Raw genomic sequence first — 23,095 nt, 5'->3', positions numbered from 1 at the left:
AGGTGGCGGGGGGGCCTCGGAGGGTCAGGAGCGGGTCCGAGCCCCCGTCCACCGGCCAGCGTGCTCCTCGTTGTCACGCAGGTTACACCACCTGCCACCACCCCCAAGCCGTGTCCCAGATGGTCAAGGACATGGACACGAAGCTGCTGTTCTGCAGTAAGCGGCCCCAGCCCGTCCACACCCGCACCCGTGTCGCAGGGAGGGTGGACCCCCAAACACGCGGGGCTGAGAGGGGGTGGGAGTGGGAAAGGGGAGCACCCAGGCCTGGAAGGCCCAGGAGGTGCGGTCTGGGTGCCAATCTGCACCCCCGCACCCCAGGTGGGAATGAGGGCGCTGCCCTGTCAGGGCGGGGCTGTGGGCAGACGGGACCACAGGGGGCACCTCTGACTTGTCCCTCCTCTCCTGGAGCTTTTGAGGATCTTAAGAATGACCCAGAGCCTGGCATCCAAGAACCTGCCACCAGGCAGTCCTCCTTCCTTCAGCAGATGGCAGCCAGACCGCGGTGACCTCCAGCCGTCCTCCCTCACCTTCCTCCTCACCCACCCCCAGCCCCGTGCCCACTGTGTCAGTCAGCCCTGCCCTGTCCACACAGAGCTTGGCTGCATAACATTTTTCCACTTGAAAGAAAGATCTAGATTCAACAAAGATGCGTCACACCTGTACGCTCCCCGCCCACCATTCCGTGGGTTCCCAGGGGAACCAGGCAAGCCCCAGGAGACACTGGCAGGCCAGGGGGAGGGCGGGGAGACCGTGTCCCCCAGAGACAAACTGGGAAGTCTGTGCAGCGCCCTGCAAATGACAGCCCCTCCCCTCATGGAGATCAGGTGGGCTCCCCTTGGCCAGAGCCCAAGCCATGGCCTGCCAGTGTCCTGGGCGCTGGGAGGGCACTCCCAGGGCAGCCTTGGCCCTCGGGGCTCACGGCTGAGTGGAGCCATTCACCAAGGCACTCCGACGGAATTCAGTTTGTCTCCAGCTTAGAGCTCCATAGTCACCGGGGTGCTGATGGTGGGCAAGAGGCCCCTTGGCTGGTCTCCCTCAGCCCAGGGGACTCAATGTCTCCCTCCACCCCCATCTCTAGCCTCCTGAGTCCAGTCAGGGCTGGCAACCGGGGTTGGCAGCGGAAACCAGGCTGGCCCAGAGTCAGACCTTCCTGGTGGGCCTGGCCCATCCTGGATGAGCTGTGTGGCCTGAGGCGAGGGTCTCAGCTCTCTGAGCCTCAGCTGTCCCATCTGTAAAATGGGTAGTAAGACCTTCCTCCAAGACCCCTTGGAGGGCTGAGTCTAGAAGGGGTCCCCCGACTCCCAGGGAGCCCCTGGAGACCCACCTGACCTTCAGGAGGCCCTTCCCCTCCCAGCCTTGGTTTTTCCACTTGTGCAATGGGCAGGTGGGCCCTTTCCCTGCCTGTGAGACCCTCCCTTGCCTGAGTCCTCCCTAGGGCCTCCCCCCAGGTGTCTCTCTCGGGACCCCAGCCGGCCACCCTCCAACAGGAGGTCCAGCCCAGCCCAGCCTGCCCCCCGCCCCATGCCCTCCCTGACCCTCCCCACTCCGCCCAGGCAGAGATTCCACCCGGAGCGCCTTGCCCACATCCCCAGCCTCGGCACCTCCACAAGCCCCATCCCTCGAGGGCCTGCCAAACAAGGCTCCCTGCCCCTCGTCAGCCCCTCCTGAGGCCAGGCACCCCCCCCTACCCGGCTCACCACGCCCCTTAGACTGTGAGCCCCTTGGGGCAGGGATGGGGCTGCACAGGGCTGGCACCCAGGAGACCCCAAAACTTGGATGGTGGGTTGAAAAAATACAGCAACTTCATGGACACGCCCCAGATTCACTTGTGTTCTTGGGTGTGTTTGGGGAAAGGAGGAAATAACTCTCGGTAGGGCTGGCGGCCCCTCTCCACCCGGGAGCCCCGTCTCCCCGTCTGTGCATCTCTGCACAGGGCACCTGAGGAGGAGCTCTGGGTGGGTTTGCCTTTTCACGACTCTCCATCTTGTCCATGGACCTCCGTGGGTACCCCCTCATCTCTCCTCCGCTGCAACCCCCTGCCTGGGGGGGAGGGGTGCACTCCTTCAGGACCAAGAGGCCTGAGGGGGAGGATCCCCTCAGCCCAGCTGGTGGGTGGGAGTGCCATCTCTCCTGAAACGGGGGGGGGGGGGGTCTTCCTGGTTTCACCCAGCACTTGCCCCCTGGCCACCTCCGGGCAGTGGGCAGGCAGGCCTCCCGCACATCCCTCCACCCGGCCCCAGTTCACCCTCCCTCTGGGAAGTCTGGTTTAGTAAAAGCTTAGAGCTGGGTGGGCCTGGCCCCAACAGGTTCCTGGAGCCGACGGTGACTGGGCAAGCCCCCAGGGGAACCGAGACAGGAGAAGTCTCAAGTGGAGGGAGCCCGGTCCTTGCCAGCAGGGCGGGGGGCTCTAGACCCGGGCTCACGGGAGGTGCCCCATGAACCGTACCAGCGGCAACAGTTCACTGCCAGGCCGGCCACAGCAGACCAGGGGCGGGGAGACAGGGCCTGTGAGCTGGTGGGTGGGCCACCATCCCACCTGGGGAAGGTGCAGAGCTGAGAGCTGCACATGGGGAGGCTGGGAGCAGGGCACCCCATGGGCCCAGGCAGACCCTGCCCCTCCCACACACACTCTGACCTATCACGGCAGGCGCAGTTGGCCACCATCACCCGCTCCCTGCTCTGGGCCTCTAAGGGCACCTGGTGGGGGCAGGGCAGCCACCCCACTGGACACAAGCCCCACGGAATTACCAAGGGACCCACCCTGTGCTGCACAGGTGCAACGCTGGTGACCCGGCCCTGAAACAGCACCATGGCAACCAGGCGGAGCCCTCGCAGGCCACAGCCCTTGTTCTATCTGGGATGGTTCCTGCCCCTAAGCCAGGGAGCGCAGGGACCCGGCGTGGACGCCAGGGGGCGCCCCAGCACAGCCAGCCGGAGGGGCTGCCGGCCCGTCCTGCTCAGGGGCCTCCCGGGGCCCCGCCTGCTCCCTCGAGGCCGCCTGGCCCCCAACCCCACTCTCCAAGCACACACAGCCACAGGGTCCGGTTTTATTGCCTTCGAGTGTCCAGAACATCTGACCGCCCCAGACCAAATAATTTAAGGTGCCAAGAACAGGTCAGGGTGAGGGGCTGCAGAGGAGGGGCCGGGCCCAGTGGTTAAAAAATACACCAGCCCCCAAACAAACGGGCCAAAGAGGAGAGCTGCCCAGGGGCAGGGCACTGGCAGGAGAGCCAGGGGCGCGGGGTGAGGGGGAGATTAGGGGGGAATTAAGCCTCAGAGGGACAGAAGGAGCCGAGGGCGCAGACAGAGACACATAGGACACCGAGGAAGAGACAGAGACGCGGGGCATGTAGACAAAAGGAAGGATGGACCAGACAGTGGTGCGAGCACACACACACACACACTTGCACGTGCGTGTGGACAGAGACGCAGGGGGACGGTGACAGGAGACAGCAAAGGGCGTGTGGGGCGGGCCGGATCATTGGTGGCGGGTGTGCCAAGGCATCTGGAGAGGAGGGAGATGGAGCCCCGCTGAGCCCGAGGCCAGGGTGCCAAGGTCCTGAGCTACATGACACAGCACTTGGTCTTGTGTGCGTGTGGGTCCTTGAACCGCAGTCTCTGCTTAGGCCGGTATTTTTCCAGGTAGGTAAGCTGTTTGCTGTTGATGGCTCCACGCCGCTTCCTGGGCAGACGGAACAGGGGTGGGGATCAGGCGGGACCCGGCTCGGCCGCCTGCCCTGCCCCAGGGCCTCGAGGCACCAGAGTCCAGTGGGGCTGGAGCGGGTCCTCGTGGCCAGCAGAGACCGTCCCACCTCTAGGCCTTTGCCCGGGCTGCTCCTGCTGCCAGAATCACCCTTCCCCCATCACCTACAGTCACCGCAGCTGGCCTTCGACTCGCCTGGCTATCACCTCCTCCAGGCTGGCTCCCTGACCCCCACCGTCCAAGGCCCCCATGTCTACCTGGGTACCACCTCACGCCCAGGCCCTGGGACCCCAGAGGCCGCAGGGCTGGAGCCTGGGCATCCCGGCTGGCTGGGAGGGGGAGTAGAGGAGGGGGGAGGTGGACCTCAGTTGCCCAGGTGTGAGGGCACCTAGGGCTGCCCACCGGGCGCTTCGGGAGGTCATGTGTCCCCACCCGCCCGTGACCTCAGACGTGGCCACAGACTTGCTCTGGCCAAGGAAACGTGAGCGGGGGAGGAGCAAGCCTGTGCTTCTCTGAGTCGCCGGGTTGGGCCCAGCCCCCCATCACGGGCCTCGCGCCTCAGGCTGGGGAACCGCCAACGCGGTGGGTGCGGGAACGGCTCTGGTGAAGGCCCGGCCCTCCCCCTGGTGCCCCTTGGATCTGCGCCAAGGCGCAGAGCTGCACACAGGCTCACGGAGAGAAACAGCGTGTGCCTGTGTGTGCGAGTGTGTGCGCGTGTATGAAGGAGTGCCGGGCTCCCGAGGAGGCCTGAGCTCCCACGGGTGCACGCAGGGCTGGCTGCCTGGCTGGTAAACAAGCCTGCCTCTGGGAGAAAGAGGCGGCTGTGCCCTGGGAGCCGCCACTGGGGAGGCAGCACAAGAACACATCCAGGCACAGAGCACGTGCGTGTCTCTCTCTCTCTCACACACACACACACACACGCGCACACACACGCACGCATGCACGCACACGGCGGCTGGCCTGGGGGCGGGCTCGGGCCCAGCACAGGCCCAGGTCCTCTGCCATCCGCCCCACTGTCCCTGCTGACACCCCAGGACCCTGCACCACCCGGGCTCTTTTCCCGGGAGCAGTGGGAGAGCCAGGAGCCCCCGACCCGAGGAGGGGAAGGGGGGGAGACCCCCATGGGGGCTGAGAAGCTGGGGCAGAGGCCCCAGGGGCCAGGGCTTTGGAAGGGTGGCTCCGAAAGACCCCCATGTGTCAGTCGTCCCTGGGGTGTTAGGGGAGGTGGGCAGGGTGCCACAGGAGGCTCCTTTTCACAGAGGGGCTGGGCTGGATGGCTTCTGGGGGTCCTTCCTCTCCCAGGTAAGAATGACACCCCACATCAGGAGTGCTGGAGGCTTAAAGAGTTGTTTGCCCCAACTCCCTACGTGGACCTGCTCGTTACTCAGCGCAGCCCAGCCTGCCTTGACTGCCGCGCCCCAGGTCGAGGGAGCCGCGGGCCGCGGAGATGGGACCAGCCAGGCCCTCGCTCTAGCCTCTCCTCACTCATACCTCCCAGCCAGGGGAGAAGGCCGCACTCAGGGACCAGTCCTCAGTGAGGGCCAGGCGGCCTGAGCGGTGCGTTGGTACCACAATGGGAGGCTGCACTGGACTGGGGGATGCCTCAGAGGACAGCCCGGGGCCAGGGGGCAGGAGTGCCCACTGGCAGGGCACTGGGCCCCTGCGGGGCGGGGAGCACAGGATACGGGCCCCCTCAACCCGGACCCCTGAGCACTCACCACCGCCCTCCCCCACCGGCCACTCACTGTCGGATGAACTGGATGGCGTCCTCGTACTTCATCCCGCTCTCGATGAGGGCCAGAGCCACGAGGACCGGAGCCCTAGAGCGGACGGCAGAACCAGATCAGCCGAGCCTCCGCTCCCAACCCGTCCCCTGACAGGCCGCCTACTGAAGACACAGAGCAGTGCCTTCCCCCTCAGGGCCTGAGGGCTGCCCAGACTCCCCCAGTGCCCTGCTCCTCCCGACCCTGCTGTGTGACCTCAGGTGAGCCAGGCAACCTCTCTGTGCCTCAGGCTCCTTGTGTGTAAATATGTTGGTGGGAGGGTTGAAGGAGGGAGAGCGAAGCGCTGGGCTTAGGTCTGGTTGTGGATAAGAGATTGCCTCTTGGCTATCAACCCCACTCAGCCAGTCCCTCTGCAAACGGGGATTCCACCGCCTGGGTCCTTCAGTGAAACCCAGGCTATTTGCTGGGGGCGGGGCCTCTGTGCCTGGAGAGGGACGGAGCTGGCAGTTCCTTCCTGCTCAAGTGCACAGCCCCAACCACAGCAGGAGGGAGCAGGGTCAGACTGTGGGAAGGACTTCCTCCCCACCCAGGTCTGGGAACTTCCAAGGAAGGAGGTCACGTGTGATGTGGGTTCAGCGCCCACATCCGAGAGTGAGCCAGGCCACAGGGTCCCCAGGCTCGAGCCAGCTGCCCCGCCGGCCGGCTCACCGTCCCAGGCCGGCCACGCAGTGCACGGCCACACAGCTGCCGGGGTCGTCACAGAACTTGGTCTTCAGCAGGCTCAGCCAGTCCTCCACCACCCTGCCGGGTGGAGGCGCCCCGTCGTCAAACGGCCAGTCCTGCAGAAGGAAGCAGCCCGTGAGGGCCCTCCACACCGGAAGGTGGGGCGAGGGGCGCAGGCCGGCCTGCCCACGGGCACTCTGAGAAGCGCAGAGGATGTCGGGAGCCCACGAGGGTGAGGGTGAGGGTCAGGGCACAGGGCCAGGGAGCTCCCCGCTGCAAGGCTCCTCCTCATCCTCTCCGCTCCCGCGGCCGTCCTCTCCTCCAGGAAGCCTCCCCGGAACACCCTGCTCTTTTCCTTGAGGAGCCCCGGGAGCCCTACTCCCCTCCCCATGAGCCCACACTGCGATTCTGGGGTCAAAGCCTGACCCTCACCCAAGCCTGAGAGGTTCTGGGTCAGGAGGCCCAAGGGGTCTGGCCCACACACGTGGCTGACATGTGCCTGTCTGTGTCCCCAGCCCCCAGCACAGCTGCACGGAGCAGGCCGGGCCCAGTGAGGATGGAGACACTTAAGTCCCAGTGGAGCAGACTTAGTGCCGTTTAGTGCATCCACGTGCGCCCACCAAGGCTCGGCCCCCGGGTCATCTAATCCTGCTGCCGGACTCCGGATTCAGCAACCCCTGGAGGAAACCGGTCTGCCTGGCTGCTGTTAAGTCTAACCCAAATCCTTCCTGCTGCTGTGGGAGGGGTGGGAAAGGCTGCGGACTCCCTGTGCTATGGGCCGCTTTACAGCGTTCACCTGGTGCCTTTCAAGCACCCACGCTCTACAGGTGAGGAAACTGGGGTCACTCAGCGGGAAAGGGGCAGAGGCGGGACTCAGGCAGGCCCGTCTGACCCCGAGGCTCCGACCCTTCCACCACTCTCACCACAGTCGCCTGGCTCGGCGTCCTCCCCAGAGGGCTGGCCCCAGGGCTCTGGTCGAGGCACCGGGAAACCCGTGGCCCATTCCCACAGGGCCTGTCGCCTAGACGTCGGTCCCCAGCACCGGGGACCAAGGAAACAGCCCCCAGGGTCCCTCCCCACGGCCTCGGTAGAGCCTCCCCAGGGGCCCGCCAGGTGCCCCCAGCCCCCCCCCTCCCGGAGGCACCCGCTGCCCGGCGACAGGGCCCCGAACGCCAGGCAGGGAGACAGAGATGCGCCCCTGAGGCAGCCCAGACCCTTAGAGATGAGGCCTGGGCACGAACACGGCGAGGGGGGCACGGCAGGGGGCACGCAGAGAGGCCACGCATGCCTGCTTCCCAGTGAGGGGCCCCAGCCACCTCCACCCCCCCGACCCCACGCAGCACCACGCAGCCCTCACCACCACGGTGATGCCGTCCTTCTCCAGCGGGGCCTTGTCATAGGTCACTTCGCACACACGCACCACGGTGGTGGCCCCGTACTTCTTCAGGTCCTGGCAGGGGGAGGAAGGCATGGCTGAGCCGGGGCTGTGGGGCTCAGGGCTGCGGACCCCCTGACCAGGCCATGCCCCCCCTTGACCAGACAGAAAGGCTGATCCCCAGCGTGAATCCCCAGTGGCTCACTGACTTTCAGGCTCAGTGACTTGCCGAGGGTGGGACAGTCTTTCCTGATGCTCCTGGGGCAACTGTCCCTGGGCCCACCCAGCAGCAGGGAGGGTGTCCCCACCGACCCTCCTTGCCATCGTGGCTACTCAGCCGGGAGCCAGCTTCCTAGCACTACCTCCCTCCTCTCGGGTGCTCAGGACCCCAGATCACATCAGCAATTTCCAGGCAAAGATCCTGGCTCCCCAGGCAGGGATAGGACACCACCAGCCCACACGTGAGCCCCTGCATGGTCCCTGCTCTGGGCAGCCCTCCCAGCCAGGGTTGCAGGGACAAGTCCAGTCAAGGGGCATAGCCAGACCCCAATCAGGGGCCTTCAGAGTCTCGGCGGGGCAGGCCGTGGGGCGGGGAGGGCAGGCACCTGCCCAGATGGCACCCAGGAGGGAGCCAGGCCCTGCACACCAGCGGGGAAGCCCCGGGCTACCAGGGAGAAGGTCAAGGCAGTTCACAGCCAGGCGTGGGGATATTTATACGCTGGGGTGGAGGGCTCCACTCCATGGGGTCCACGTGCCGGGGCTGCACCCACCCCGACCTGCTCCCAGCAGCTATTTTAGGAGCAGTGAGGAATCAGCTGCTGGACCTTGCTCATCATGTGACGGGGACACTGGACACAGTGAGGACAGCACAGAGCTATTCTGAGAATGCGGGGAGCAGGGGGCGGTGGTGCAGGGCTCTGAGGCCGAAGGGGTACCTCAGATCCCTCTGTGCCTGCAGCCGAGGGTGCTTCCACCCAGCCCAGGGCTGGGCCCTGACCCTCATCACAGACTGAGCGCTGCCCCCGGTCACACACTGAGCCCTGACCCTGGTCACACTCTAAGCCTTGACCCTGGTCACACACTGAGCCCTGCCCCTAGTGACAGACTGAGCTCTGACCCTGGTCCCACACTGAGTCCTGACCCTCATCACACACTGAGCACTGATCCTGGTCACACACTGAGCACTGATCCTGGTCACACACTGAGCCCTAATCCTGGGCACACTCAGCCCTGACCCTAATCACAGGCTATACAGGGGGACAGCCCTCCCCTACAGGGTCCCAGCTTAATGTCCAGGGTCCAGGTCCCCCAATGGCAGGGCGCCCACTGCCTCTCTCTATGGAGTTGTTGAAGTCCTCTCGTGCCCAGGCCCCTGTTCAACCATGACAAGCGCTCAAAGGAGCTTTTCTCATGTTGCAGAAGGAATGGCTGGAGGTCTGAGGCCACAAATGGCCCTGCACACAGCCACAGGCTCTGCAAACAGCAAGGAGCACTACAGAGGCCAGTCTCCCGCAGGGGCCATGTGGAGAACCGCAGGCTCCGCAGACACATCTGGCCCCATCTGCTGGGGCCGTGAGCAGCACACACCTCAACCTGCTGGCTCTCAGGGTACAGTGGTCACTCTCTCCCGTGGCCGCCTCGGACTCCCGCCCAGCCGCTCCTCACGCAGGTATCTGTGGCCTGAAGCCCCCAGCCGGCCTGTTCCAACCCAAGGATTCCCCCACCGCCGGTGGGCTTCCTGCGGCCTGGGCTGGCCATGGAGCTGGCCTTCGTGCCCCAGCCCCCTGCAACCGCCTGTGTCCAGGCTGTTTAAGCAGCCACTCCTCACCTGGGGGACCCTCCCTCCTCCTTCGCTCAGCCTCTGCACAGAGGCCGAACGGCCAGCAAAGGGCTCGGGACTGCCCCGGCCACAGGTGACGTCCTGAGGAGGCGAGGCCCGTTTCTCCTCCTGCCTCTGAACCTGCCTCTGTTCGTGCAGCGTGGACTCCCGCTGCCCACCCTGCAGGCCCCAGCGGGCCCAGCTGATCCCCCCGCAGTCCTCACACCAGCTCTGCAGGAAGGACACCCTCGGGTGCCCCCCGGGGACCCTGGGCCCAGGCTGGCAGCTCCGCTCCCAAGCGCGGTCCTTGGGCCGACAGCTTTGCGGCTCACCCTGCGGCCCTCGGGAGGCCCCCGGCCGCGCGGCCGGACGTGCTGGACACTCACCGCAATGAAGCTGCTGAGGGTGGCGTTGGTGGGGTTGTGCGTGATGAGGAAGCGCATGTTCTTGTAGCTGACCTCCACGGGGGCCGGCCGGTTCATCCGCGCCATGGCTGCGCCCCAAAGGCGGGGCGGCGCCGGGGACGCGGGTGGGAGACGGCCCCGGCAGCGCCCCAGAACCCAAGGAGAACGAGACCCCTGCGCTCGTCCAACAGGGAGAAAACGCTTCTTTAAAAACCTGCCCCCCACGCCGCGCACAAATATTGTGCAAATACTTGGGAGGGGGGAGGATGCTGCCCGGGTTAACGGGTGGATAATTAAAAAAGAAAACCCAACTCTTTAAAAAACGAAAGGAACGGAAGAGCCCCCCGGAAGTAAAATGGACCAGCCCAAGCTCCTGCCTCTCCGAGCTGGATAATTACAAGGGGGCAAAAGCAAAAATAACGACAACCAAAAACAGTCAGCAAAGAAAACTCGAAAAAGCCCAAAGTGAGTCCGGCCGCTGTGGCCGTGGCCAGCGCTGTCCTGTCGCTGGGGACGCCCCGTCTGCATCCGTGGACAGGTCAACGGCCGCCTTCACTCAAAGGCCCCAAACCCCCAAGGACCAAAGGAAGAATGAACTCGAACTGAACCAACGGGGCGGCCTTGGGGTGGGTGCAGGCGGCTGTGACACGGGGCCTCCGTCACGTTACCCCATCGGGGTACGGCGAGTCCTGGAAGGGGGCAGGGGGCTCAGGCGGCAGAGCCGGCCCCAGGCCGGGCGGCGGGGGCCATGGGCGGGCGAGGGCAATGGTGAGGGCCGGAGGCGCGGGGCCTCAGCAGCAGGCGCGGCGGCGATGCAGGCCGCGGCAGCACTCAGAGGGCCGCCCTCTTCTCCATAAATCCCGGGCTGGTCAGCGGCAGGCAGCGTCTGGGGAGGAGGGGAGAAAAAGAAATGAAAAGGAAAGGGGTCCCTGGGCGCCCCAACTCCCGGGAGGGGTCCCGGCCGGGGTCCCGGCCGGTGCTTCTCCCGGGCCCTGCTGCAAGGCCACGCTGAGCGAGCCACCCTCCCTGGGCCTTGGTTTCCCCATCTGGGGGCACAAGGAAGGACGGCTCCTGCCAGGGCTGACCCAGAGCCCTGAGGTGACAGGACAGCCACCAGGACAGGGCAGAGAGGGACGGAGGGAGGGACACACCCCTCCCCCCGGAGCGTGCTGAACCCCGACGCACGGATTTCAGGGCAGTCTGTGGTAACGGAGGCCCAGCCCCCATCCCCTGAGCCCGGGCACCCCAGGATGCCCACCCCCCGCCCGGGGACAGTCACCCCCTCCTCTGCAGAACACCGGGCTCTGCGGCATTTCCAAGCCCACACTGCTCTGGGCCAGCCGGTCCTCCGGGAAAGGGGCTCAGGCGCGGAGGCCAAGGCGCCAGAGCACAGCGGGGTCAGGGTGTGGCAGCCTCAGTCGCAGCCATGCGCCACCTTACGCATCTCTCAAGGGCTCCCCGGGGAAACCTCCGGCTCTGGTCGGCCTCTGCCCTGGGCCACCGTCCACCACTCGCCCACAGGGCTGGCCACGCACCGGAGGTAAACAAGCGGCTCTGCCCTCCAGTAGCTCGGAGAAGTGGGGACAGACCACACGGGCCAAAGGGCCAGGGCCGGCCACCAGGTGCTTGCCAAGATGGTAACAGTGCAGGTGGCCAGGAGTGGGGTCCCGCTGTGACAGGGCCTCAAGGAGGGACGCTGCTGGGCCTCAGAGACAGCCATCAAGCACCTCATGCCTGTCTCTCACTCTCTAGGCCCCAAAGGGCCCGGGCCAGGGGCCCCAGCAGGAGCACCCAGCCAGCCTCACTCCCGCCCGCACAGACGGGCTGGGAGAACTTGGGCACGTCACCGGCCTCAGTTTCCCCATCTGTACAGTGAGGGGCCGAACGAGACGCTGCCAAGGTCCCTCCGGCACAACCCAGTGGTCAGCAGAGCCCCCCTGGCCGCGGGGCTTGGCCCAATCCCACCTGCTCACCCGGCAGGCCCTCCATCCCCCGCGGCAGACAACTCTTACCTCTGCCCCGCCCAGCAGCCCCTTCCCCAGCTGCCCACCAGGCCGGCTGGGCCCCTGGAGCCTCAACCTGGGTGCAGACAGGGCCCGCAGCTGGGACCCGGACGCGGTGGAGGGCCTCCAGCGCTGCTCCCAGGCTCACGCTCTGCTCCGTGCCTTGTCTAGGAGGGTTACGCGGGCGTCCCCGGGGAGGGGGCAAACGACAGGGAGAAGGGATCCCACACCATCCCAGAGCCAGCCGCGGCGCCCAGTGCAGGCAAGGACAGAGCCAGCCGCGGCGCCCCGAGCAGCACACAAACACCGGCCCCTCCTGGGGCTGCGGACTGTTCCTGTGTGCGTGTGTGTTTACCAGGAGGAAAGGAGGGCAAAGGCCCAAGGAAGCCACAGGACTACAGGCCTCTCCAAGGGCCTGACCCGCCACCTCACCGCCCACAGCTGCTGGGCACCTGGGGAGACCCCAGGGGCAAGGGCACATGGCCTGGCTCTTCTGCCAGTGTCCCTGGATGGCCCTCAGAGCTGAGGGCCCAGAGCCACCCCACACTGCTGCCCACGTGAGCCTCAAGGGTCACCTGTTGGCAGGGGTCAGGGGTCAGACTGGCTGCGGTCAGAGGGCCCGGCCCTAGATAGAATGGGGTCAGGGTCTGGGCCGAGGTTGGGCCAAGATCACTGCCCAGGCCGGGTCGGGGTCTAGCCACACACCCCACTTGTCTCCTCGATGTCTAGGGCCCACACCCCCCAGGTGAGAGCAAAGCAGTGAAAGCCCCCTTTCCTGCCCCAGGCAGCCAGGCCTGTGGCTCAACCAGGCCTGTGGCCTCCCCCCCCCAGGGAGGGGCCCTCCCTCCTAACCACACCCCCTCAGTGAGGTCACTGAGCAGGCCCCCAGGCAGGGCTGACCCAAGTCCACCAGCCACTGCTTCTGGCCGCCACCCCCCATGAGGCGGGAGCCCTTCTGGGAGCCCAAGGCCCCTCCCTCTGGCCTTCCCACCACCGGCCCCACGTCACTGCTGGGCTGCGACCCCAGCGGCCTCCACCCAGGCCGGCTCTGAGCCCTCTTCTATGTCCAGAACAGTCCTCCTTTCCAGACCCGTTAGGGGAGGCCCCATCCTGGCCCCTGCCTGCCGATGAATAAACCAGCCAGGGAGAGCTGGAGGGCCTTCTCTGGGCCCTGACCGAGCCAGGCCCCGGGAAGTGCTCCCCGCGGGCGTTCCAATCTCAAGTCCAGGAGGCTCACTCCTGGTGGCACAGCTGGTTGAGAAGCTGGAGTTTGCAGAGGGCTTCGGAGAGCGCCAGCCTCTCTGCACCCGGGACCCTGTATGGTACGGGGGGTTGGCTGGAGGACCACGGCTCAGTGGGGTCCCAGGAGAGCTAAGGAGGGGGGCATGGGAGCACCGTGGGCGGGGCTGGGACCAGTGGGCGCGGGCATCCTGTCCCGCGGTGCTCGAGCAGCAGGGCGCGGGGGTGGGGTGGGGAGAAACGGGCGTGGGGGGCTGGTTCCGAGGGATGCGGCCCCCCTCCCCGGGGCGGGGCTGGGGTCCTCCCGGCACGCCCCCCGCCCTCACGCGGCCCGGCTCACCGGCGCGCAGGCGTCCCGCCTCCACCGCCTCCATTCGCGCGGGGCCGGGCAGGGCCGGGACGCGGCGGCCGAGACCCAGTGCGCGGGGCGCGCCGGCCTCCCCACGGATGCTCCGCGGCCAGGCTGCCGGGGGCTATTTATAGCGCCTGGGCATCACGTGGGCGGCGTGGCCGGTGACCGGCGAGCGACCCGGCTTGTAGTGGCTCCCACACCTGCCGCCTAAATATAACCACGACCCGGCCCGCGCGCAGGGGCAAACAAAGGGGCGGCGGAGGGCCGAGCCGGGAGAGGAAACGCCGCGGAGGAAGGGGAAACGCAAGGGCGGGGGCGCTGTTCGCGCACCCCGCCTTCCTCCCGCCGTGCTCCGGCGCCCTCCTGAACCCTCTGGGGCTCCCCATGGCCCTCCTTCTCCAAGGAAGGATTCGCTCTGGGGAAAGGGGGCGGCGCCAGGTCTCGAGGAGCTCAGCGTGGAGCCAGGCTCCTGGCGGGGACCTCAGCACAAGCCAAGGCCCAGAGGGCGAGCTCCCTACGTTGCAAATGGGAAGGAGGGTGCCTGTGGCCCAGGTGGGTTCCCGAGGGTGACACCCACAGGATGGTGGCCGACCACCTGGTCTGGCCCTGAAGCCCTCCTGCTCAGAGCCCTGCCCAGCTCTCCAGCCTCAAACCCGGGGGCCCCTCCACTGTGTGCCCCCTTCGTGGCCCAGGCAGCTCTTGCCAGACGCTGCTGTCCCTCACTGAATCCTCACCACACCCCTGGGCTGGTGCTGTCATCCCGCCCCTCCCCCCCCCGTATGCAGGTGAGGAAACCACCGAAGCACCCGGACACACAGGGAGCGGTCTCCACATCCCGCTCATCCTCCAATGCTCAGTGCAGACGCCCCCTCCCCACAAGGCCCTCTGTGATGGGAAGCCCTCCCTGGGTCCGGGCCTGCCCCCACCAGCAGGGTCCTGGCTTCACCTCCTGGAAGCACCATGTCAGGAACACGAGTGCTCCCCAGCCTGTGAGCCCCGAGAGTGCAGCCTGGCGCCGCAGTCAACCCTGTACCTGCCCCGGCCCACGCGGAGGCCCTCGGAAGGGGGTGGAGCAGGGTGGGGAGAGCCCCCAGCACACAGGGTCCCCAGAGGCCTTGCCTCGCTGGGAACCCGGCTCTGAGCCCAGCTCCCAGACAGCCAGCCTGGCCCCTGCAATCATCGGTCAGCGCCGCAGGGGCGGGGTGGGAGGAACTGGCCAGGGGCCCAGCCCAGAGCACGGCCCCCTCCCAGGCTCTCCCCACACACGTACCCAGAGTGTCAGCCATGCCGGGACCCGCACTCTTCCCACCCTCAGCCGGGCAAGCAGGCAGAGGAGGTGAGGACAGGACAGCTGTGTACAGGGCAGAAAGGCCCGCCGGAGCCCCCTCCCGGCCAAGCCAGGTGGCCTGCCCACCGGCCCACAGCAAGGGCTCCTCCACCCAGAACCAAGGTGGGCTCGGGCCAGGACTCCCACTCCAGTGCTCTTGGGTCCCCACTTCCGGCAGCCTCTTCCTACAGGCCAGCTCTGGGCGCTCAGGGCCCCACCACTCTCCCACCTTGACCACTTTCTGAGAGTCTGTCCCCTCAGACACCATGCTGGACACTGTGTCCCATGAACAAGACACGTCGGCCACACTGTATTAATAAAACAGCAGCTCAGAGGGGTCGAGGGACTTGCCCAAGGAAACAGAAGAACCAAAGTTGGGCTGAGTTTTGCTGGGCCCCAGAGACCCTGCTCATCCTGACCCTGGCCCTCTGGGAGAGAGGAGACCTGGGCAAGCTGCTTCTACCACCCCACATTGCATCCTCATCCGTACAAGGTGAAAGGTCCCATCAGGCTCTGTGACACTGCACCCAGGACCCAGAGCCCACCATGCTGCTGAGGCTGCACACCTGGGCCCCGGCACCCTGTCCACCCTCGCCTGGGGCACCCGCTCTGGCCAGGCCTGGGGGGCACCTGCTGCAGCTGGCACAGTCCCAAGCCCTTCAGAGAAGTCTATTTTTATCAAGGCAGGAGCCGTTCCTGGAACCCTCCCAGACGAGCCCAAGTCCACACTCTGCTCGGGGGCCGGGAGGGGAGACCCCACAGGCCAAGTCCACGCTGATCCCCCAGGAAACCTTCCCAGAACCCTCCTGCCTCTGGACCCGTGGCACCGAGGGTCCAGCCCCGATCGCTGACCAAGCTCCACCGCCTCCCCTCCCACCCCACCCCCCTCCCTGCAGCCACATGCCCTTCAGAGCAGAGAGTCCTGGCCCCAGGGTAGGTGTGTCCTGAAGGAGGGGCTCAGAGGCTGTCGACTCCACCCACCTCCAGCACAGGGCCTGGCACCAGGAGGGCTCCCCAGTTGTTGTGGAAGGAACAAGTGACCCAACGTTCTGGGCAGAGGTCCAGATCCGGGAACCATCCAGAACCCATCACAGGATCCCAGCCCCTGAAGTCCAGAGGAAACTCAAAGGTCACTACGCCATCTGATCGCCAGCCTGCACACCTCCGGTGACAGGGGGCTCACTGCTCCTGGGCAGCACCTTCCACCCTCGGGCAGCTCCCCAAGTTATGAATCCCTCCCTCTAGGGCCTCCTCAGTGCCCCCTGCTGGGACGGGGACCAGCGGCAGGGAAGTTTTGGGGCAGAATAAGCCAGCACAGCAGGCGCTGTGAAGAGCAGAACTGGAGGATCAGGTGGTCAGGGAAGGCTTCCTGGAGGAGCTGGCCGGCGAGGGGAACAGGCATGCTCCTCGTGTCTGGAACCTCATCATCAGGGCTTGACCAGCTGCCCTGACTCCCTGTGTAGCCCAGGGCCAATGCTTGCTCTCTCTGGGGCTTGAGGCCTCCTGTACAAATGGTGACACTGCCAGGAAGGGAAGGCACCTTCCAATGGGGCCCGCTCCAAGCCGGTCAGGGGCCGCCCAGGCTGTGACCTGGAAGCAGAGCTGTTGGGAGTAGGCTTGAGTTTCCAGCCGGGGAAGGCACCTGTTCTACCCTCCAGGATCTGGAGATGGGGAGGAGGGCTGCGAGCACACTCCCCGCAGCTCCACCACTGCCCCTGGGCGCTGCATGGTCTGCCCTCACCACACCGTGGCTTTAAGGGTGCCTCGTGGGGCATGGTACCCACTTGCCAACCCAAGTGGCCCGCCCTCACATGCCATCAGCCGCCAGCACTGCCCGGGCCGGCCACAGCTCCACTGCAGACCCCGAAGCCATAACTGCCACCTCCGTGGTCAGGCAGGTGGGCACTGGTGTGAGTGTGGGCAAGGCCACTGTGCTCCACCCTGGCTGTCATCAGTGGCAGGCACAGAGCAGAGCCAGACCAGGCACCCTGGGTCTCCTGAACCCCATGCACGCCAAGCCCGCCAGGCCCACACTAAGCATATCCCTGGCCTCGACGGCACCCACCTGGCAGGCACCCACGTGGTGAAGGGTGCCTGCTACCACTCTGCAGGCTGCCCTTGCCCCAGTCCTGGCGAGGGCTTGGGCCTCCCCACAGCCGGGCTCCCAGGCCCCTGGCCCTCCCCGCCTTGGCCTCAGCTGGCCTGGCCACACCCTGCTGGGCCTGGACACTCCCCTGAAGGGACCTGGCACGAGAGGAAAGGAGTAGGGCCGGAGGAGGGGGGCTGAGCAGAGGAGTGGCAGGAGGACAAGGGCCGATCTGCCTGCAGAGCTTTGGGCTCGCGGGTCTGGGGTTGAACCCAAAGCTGCCTGTGACCACCTGCCCCTCGGAGCCCCGGCTCCTCACCAAAAGGTATGACAAGCCCTGCCTTGCCGGGGTGTCGAGGGGACAAAGGGACAGGCACTGACGGCTGGAAAACGGGGCCTCTGTGGCCACCATGCAGCAGCTCAGACAAGGAAACTGAGGTGCAACAGGGAAAGCAGGACTGCCAGGTGCCCTGCAGGTGCCCCTTCCGCCACCCCGCTGGGGGGAGGTCCCCTGCCTGGGTGCCAGAGACAGCACCCCTCCCTCCCAGACCCAGCTTCCTGCTGGGGGCTTACAGCTGGGGGCACAGATAGCTTGGAAGGTGTGGCTACTGCTGGCCAGGCCGCCTGTGACATCACACGGGGACACACTGGCCGCAGCTCACGCAGGTGTCCAGGTACATGGGGGACTGCACCCCTGGGGCTGCCTGCCTCTGCTTGAAGCTCCACTGTTCACCCATCGTTGCCCAAGACGCCCCACTCCCACACTGCCCACCTACCGAGGCCTCAGCACTGGCTCTGAGCTCATTCTGCCACTAGGGTCCTCCCTGCGGCCTCCCCTGCTCCCGGCCCAAAGCTCAGGACTCCCTCCAAGGCGGACAGAGGAGCCAGCATCCGTTCGTTCATTCATTCATTCATCCAACTTAACGAATGTTCATTGAGCACCTTCCAGTGCCGGGTGCTGGGCTAAGCTTGGGGGACACAGGGGAAGAAGTCACCAGAACAGGCATAAAGCCTGCCCAACCCTCTCCCGCCCCACCCCCAAATGGGACTGCTGACCGCCCTCCACCCCACCCCTACCCTGAGAAGCCACCTCCCATGGGCACGGGCGGGCCGGCTAATTACAATACTGCAGCTGCCCCAGGAGGGGGTGGAAGTGCCCCCCATGCAGGCAGCACTACTGAGCCTGGGGGCACCTCGCCCCTGGAGCCAAGCCCCTTGGGTTCCTCGCAGAGACCTCCCTCCACCCTGTGCCTCAGCTTCCCGCGCTGTCACTTAAAGGGTTAGAATACAGCATTTTCACAGCGCCACCTGTCGCTGGGCTACCCGGGTCCCAGCTGGGCCACACCTGCCACCGGCCCAGCCTCCTGCCAGGGGAGCATCGCCCCCATGGAACTGCAGGCACTTGACCGCGAGCCTCTTTCCCCGGGACCACCCCGTGCTCCCCTGCAGCCCACCTTCCCCAGCTCCAGATCAAACACCATCTCCTCCAAGAATCTGTACTGACCAGGTGACCTCCGCGGTTACTCTCTGTGCCTCAGTTTCCTCATCTGCAAAGAGGGAAATGACAGCAGCTGCCTGACAAGGCCTGGCACGCAGCACCACCACAGCCCGGCCGTCAGCACTGCCTGTGGTACCCTCACCCCGGAGCACAGACGCCGCCCCCTCCTCCAGTCTCAGCGTGGCCGCCCGCCTCGGCCTCCTCCGAGGCTGGACGCGGAGCCCTCGACCCCCGTCCCCCGTGTCAGGGCCTTGCCTCCCCGGGTCCCTCCCCCGTGCTGCTATGCCCCTTCCACCCCAGCACCCCCAGGCAGCTCAGGACCCCACCCGAGACCCAAACTCGGGACACAGAGCTGTCCTCAAAGGAGGCCCGCCCACCCTGCCCCCATCAGGGGAGGGGAATCGCAGGGATCTCCAGCCCCCCACCCCTCCCTTCTCTCTCTTCCACCGCCACCCAACCAGCTGGCCCACCCTCCCCACCAGGGTGGGTAGCAAGAGACACGTGTGTTCTTATCTCAGAGGCAGGCTCAACACAGGTTTGACGGGGGCCCATCCTGCCTCCAGCCCAAGACTAGACCCGGGATCAAGGTCCCATGTCATTCACCCACCCCACCCCCAGTGAGTGGTCACCACAGCGAGGCCTGGCCTGGGGCGGGAGATGGTATGGTGGCGCCCACCCTGCTGTTGCCCACACAGCATCCATGGCTCCCTATAGCCTAGGAGACTAAGTTCTGAATTTTCAGCCCTGCCCCTCTACCCTCAGTAGGGGGAGGGAAGGAGGGGGCTGTAGGATTCATGCCTCCAGTCTCCCTTTTCTTTCTGGGGCCCAAAATGCCCCCAGACGCTCCTCACCCACAAGACCAGGTGAAGGTGCCCTCCTCCTCCAGGAAGCCCTCGGTGCCCTCCAGGCCTGGGTTTTCATTCCTATGTGTACCTACCCAGCATCCATGTGGGCACTGGGGGTCAGGGGTAAGCGAACCCTCACGACCCTACCCTCAGGGCAGGGCGGGGGTCGGTGGGGGGACACACAACCAGGCGATGGATTGAGGTCGACAGAAAGGACATTGACTGAGGGGTAAGGGGGTAGACATGGAGGCCTCTCTGAGGAGGTGGCCTCTGGGCAGAGACTCAGGACCCACACCCATGGCAGGGGCCCCCGAGCGGGGACACATCAGACTCCCCGTGAGCTCCGTGAGAACAGCATGCCCCGTCTAGCACTGCTCGCCAGCGCAGGACCCCTTCCACCCCCGCTGTCTCTGTCACCCTTACTGCTACACGCACCCCCATCAGAGGCCGAAGACTTATGAGCCCCATTCCACACGGAGGCCAGACAGAGAGGCGGAGCAGAGCCACCCGAAACCCGGTTTTCTGGTTCTAAGCCTAGGGTTCCTTCTCTTCACCCCAACGAATCAATGCAAACGTCATCCATTCAGAGCCCAGCCCGGGGGAGTGTTAATACAGACAAGGCCTTCAGAGCAGCCGGAACAGATGCCAGGAGGCCCAGCCACAAGCATCAGCCACCGAGCTCCCGGTCCTCAACTCAGAGCCCAGCAACTCTTGCTTTGCACACAATTATGACCGACCTAGAAAGCGGGATACTTCCAACCCCCTCAGGGGGTTATTAAAACCCAAGATAACAACGGATGACAATCTAAGCTACCACTTATTAACAATAAACATTAATAACGGCAGTTACCCCTTGTCGAGAACCTGCTTTCTGACAGAGCCTAAAGACTGTTAGGGTCAAACAGATCGTGAGGTCCTCTGTTTATCGGCTGGGGGTTCTGCATCCCTGAAAGCTCCACTGATTCACTTTGTACGAGGGGACTTAACGCGGCCCCACTGGTTGCTATGAGGCTCCAACTCCGAATCTGCATTGATGGCCAAACCAACCACAGACTGCATGGGGGCTGGGCTCTCTCCAGCCCCCGCAGCACCTCCAAGGGCACCTGCTGGCCAGGTGGCCCCGGACGGCTCCCTTCACGCCAGCTGGCGAGGAGTGGTTATTCACAGCACCTCCTCCTTTCACTCCCCAGCGTGATGATACGTGATCACCCATGTGGTCACTGCATCGTGACCCTCATTTAACATGAGGACACGGGTGCAGAGGGGGCTCGGTCACTACCCAAGGGGCAGAAGAACCAGGCTGGACCCCGGCGTGCCCTGAGTCCCCTCTCTGCACTGTGACCCTGTTCCACCTCTGACCGTGTGACCAGGACCGCTGGTCACCCTCCCCCTGTACCGCCGAGGCAGGGGGTACCACAACCCGGAGGCCCGGGCTGCACAACAACATCACAGAGCCTGGGAGGAGGGCGTACGTTCCCACGTGGTCCAGTTTGGGCTCTGGAAGGAAAAGGACCCCTCGCCCCATTTGACGGAGGAAACCACTGAGGCTCCCTGCTGAGCTGCGAGCATGAACAGAAAGGCCTGGGGACCCCCGGGCCCCGCCCTCTCTTGGGGTCTGCCCACTTCCCGGTCCCCACCCCACCTGAGCCTGCCACGAGCCCGCAGACACTCACCCTCCGTCCTCAGTCCTGGAGTCCGCAGAGGCCGGCCCCCAGCCCAGCTTTATCCCCGGCCTGGCCTCCCTCCCAGCCTCCTGGCCTCCCGCCCTCCCCACGTCAAAGGCCCTGGAACCACCCGCCTGCGCGGGAGGCGGGGGCTCAGGCAGGGGCAGCCCCGGAAGGATCCCGTCTCCCAGGGCAGCCCCGGCAGCCGAGCAGGGGGGCTGGGGCACAAGTCTGAGGTCACGGCGGGCACCCTGGTCCCGGGAAGAGGGCAGGAGAGCCCCCCTCCCTTGCTGGGCCGGGCTCCGGGGCCCCGCAGGGGGCAGGACAGTCCCCAGAGCCCTGTAACTGCTGGCAGCCAGAGCTGACGGGGGCAGGAGGGGCAGGCGGGGCCAGCTCAGAGACAGCGGGGAGGGGTCAGAGGCACCAGAGCCCAGGCCCTGCAGCTGGGAGGGTGGGGGACCGCAGCGACAGCCTGGAGGCTTCCCGGGCCTCTGGCGTGTCTCCCCACTGCCTGCTGTGGGCTGGAAAGCGGGTCCCAGGGCCCTTCCCTCGCTGGGGTGGGGAGCCCACCGCACCCCCATCCACCCCCAGAGAAAGAGCCCAGCCCTCTGCAGCCTGCCCCCAACCTAAGCAGCCCCCTGGTGCCCACCCCAGCCTGCTCAGGGGGCAGCCAGGTTTGCCCAGAGCCCCACTGAGCCCGGCGCTCAATTCCTCCTGTTTCCTCCAGCAAAGAGGCGGGTTAGCCCACCCGGCCCAGGCCTGGGATCCTCGGCCCTACAAAAGCACTGAGGAAGTGGGAGCCCCACCGTGGGGGAGGGACTGTTCCTGCTTCCCAGAGTCAGGGTCACCTGCCCCTCCCCCACCAGGATGCTGCCCGTCATGGTGACATCAGGAGGGCTGGAGCCCATGGTGGCGGGGAGGGGGGGGCGGGTATCTCAGGCCCACCCAGCCCCCAGGACTGTACTTCTTGGGGGGCAGAGGGAGGCCACCAAGAAGTCCACGCTATGCCTGCTCCCTGCCAGGTGAGCAATGGGGTCAGTTCCTAGCTGTAGGAGGGGCCTCTACCCCATGCCACCCAGACGGCTACCCCATAACCTCCCCACCCCCTGCCACATACACAAGTCCCCACTGGTTCCCACCGGCTGCCACCCCCAGACGGAGGCCCCTCCTAAGGGCCCGTCACCCAGGCTCAGCCCGTCATGGCTACCCGGTGCCTCGGCCGGTCCCCAAAGCCCTCCCCAGCCACCCAGGCCTCCAGCCTCACACTGCCAGGGACCTCCACACACAGATGGGTAGCCCACCTTTCTGAGGCCCAGGCCTCACCACCCCCTTCGGGGCCCCGACATCTGTATTCACACGCGCAGCTGGGCTGACCCGGGCAGTTGGCAGCAGTGCTCTGTAGGCCCCGCCGCGCCCCCGGCTCCCTGCTTGTAGAGCCCCCAGTCCCAGGGGTCTGGTTATCTGAGATGCAGAGCCCATCACTCCGGAGTATGGGGTGCTGGGTTGGGATTCTAGCCAGGAGGAGCAGAGCTTCAAAGCCTGCCCCACCCTCGGACTTGGACCTGCACCCACAGTCCCCGGCGCGTTCCTCCTGGGCCCCGTGGGGCTGGCACCAACTCCTGGCACCATGCCACCCCGTCTCCAAGGCCCCTAAAGGCTGCTGTCCAGAACGGGCGTGGCGTCCCAGCAGGGCATGGAGTTTCACGGATCCACTTGAAGCTAACGGCCCCTTTGAGGCGCTCGCACCCCCCAGGCCCCCCTGCTCAAGTGAAGGACCCCAGGAGGCCCAGAGGAGGCCCCCGATCCTGGCCTCCCCGAGAGCTAAGTGCTCCCCAGGCAGAGCCCCAACCCGTCCTGTTCCACGAGCGCATACACAGGACCCTCAACAAGCAGAGGGAACCCCGGGCTTAAACTGGGCTCCCGGGCTGGGGCCTCAGAGAACAGGGGTGGGTGCCGGGGCCCTCACAGAGGGTCCATGTGGCCTAACAGGCCTTCTCCCTGGCCGGGAGGAGACTGCCCACCAAATCCTCACCCACCAGGATCGGCTGGAGACCCCACAGGGTCCTCAGCCGGCAAGGGGACAAGGCCCACAAGGAGCACCCACTGGGATGCCCACAGCGGCTGAGAAAGTCCTCCCCTGGCTGCTGTGTGCCCTGGGCCCATCTCCTCACCTCTCTGGGCCTTCTGAGTCACCAGCACAAAGCGGGAGTAACAGGCCCGTTGAAAGATAAGAAAACAGAACTGTACCCCGTAGGTGCCCACGGAGTTTTCACGTGGCCTGCAGGGCAGGAGGTGGCGTGCACACGCAGGTTCCAGCGAAGCCCACTCTGCAG

The 23,095-nt window shown here is 65.9% G+C and overlaps 2 protein-coding genes across 4 annotated transcripts in view; one reads left to right on the top strand and one right to left on the bottom strand.

Moving 5' to 3' along the window:
• LOC137751068 (maestro heat-like repeat family member 5) overlaps positions 1–506 on the top strand; it is a 56,335-nt gene extending 55,829 nt beyond the window's left edge. The window contains 2 exon segments of the mRNA XM_068525492.1: positions 82–156; positions 409–506. Coding sequence (XP_068381593.1) covers positions 82–156; positions 409–506 — 173 coding nt within the window.
• Positions 507–3,424: 2,918 nt separating this feature from the next.
• PTP4A3 (protein tyrosine phosphatase 4A3) overlaps positions 3,425–23,095 on the bottom strand; it is a 34,350-nt gene continuing 14,679 nt past the window's right edge. The window contains exons 1-6 of one of the 3 annotated variants that reach the window (XM_068525961.1): positions 20,772–20,793; positions 9,731–10,634; positions 7,508–7,600; positions 6,136–6,266; positions 5,449–5,523; positions 3,425–3,682 (exon numbers count right to left, since the gene is read on the bottom strand). In XM_068525961.1, coding sequence (XP_068382062.1) covers positions 3,565–3,682; positions 5,449–5,523; positions 6,136–6,266; positions 7,508–7,600; positions 9,731–9,835 — 522 coding nt within the window. In that variant the 5' untranslated portion in view covers positions 9,836–10,634; positions 20,772–20,793 and the 3' untranslated portion in view covers positions 3,425–3,564. Of the gene's footprint in view, positions 3,683–5,448; positions 5,524–6,135; positions 6,267–7,507; positions 7,601–9,730; positions 10,635–13,330; positions 13,392–20,771; positions 20,794–23,095 lie in introns of those variants that run through there. The other 2 variants (XM_068525960.1, XM_068525959.1) reach the window with 2 other exon arrangements.

This window comes from Eschrichtius robustus, chromosome 17 (genome assembly GCF_028021215.1).
Source record: "Eschrichtius robustus isolate mEscRob2 chromosome 17, mEscRob2.pri, whole genome shotgun sequence".
Lineage (NCBI taxonomy): Eukaryota > Metazoa > Chordata > Mammalia > Artiodactyla > Eschrichtiidae > Eschrichtius > Eschrichtius robustus.
The sequence above is the reverse complement of the archived record's forward strand: the minus strand, read 5'-3'. Positions and strand labels throughout refer to the sequence as shown.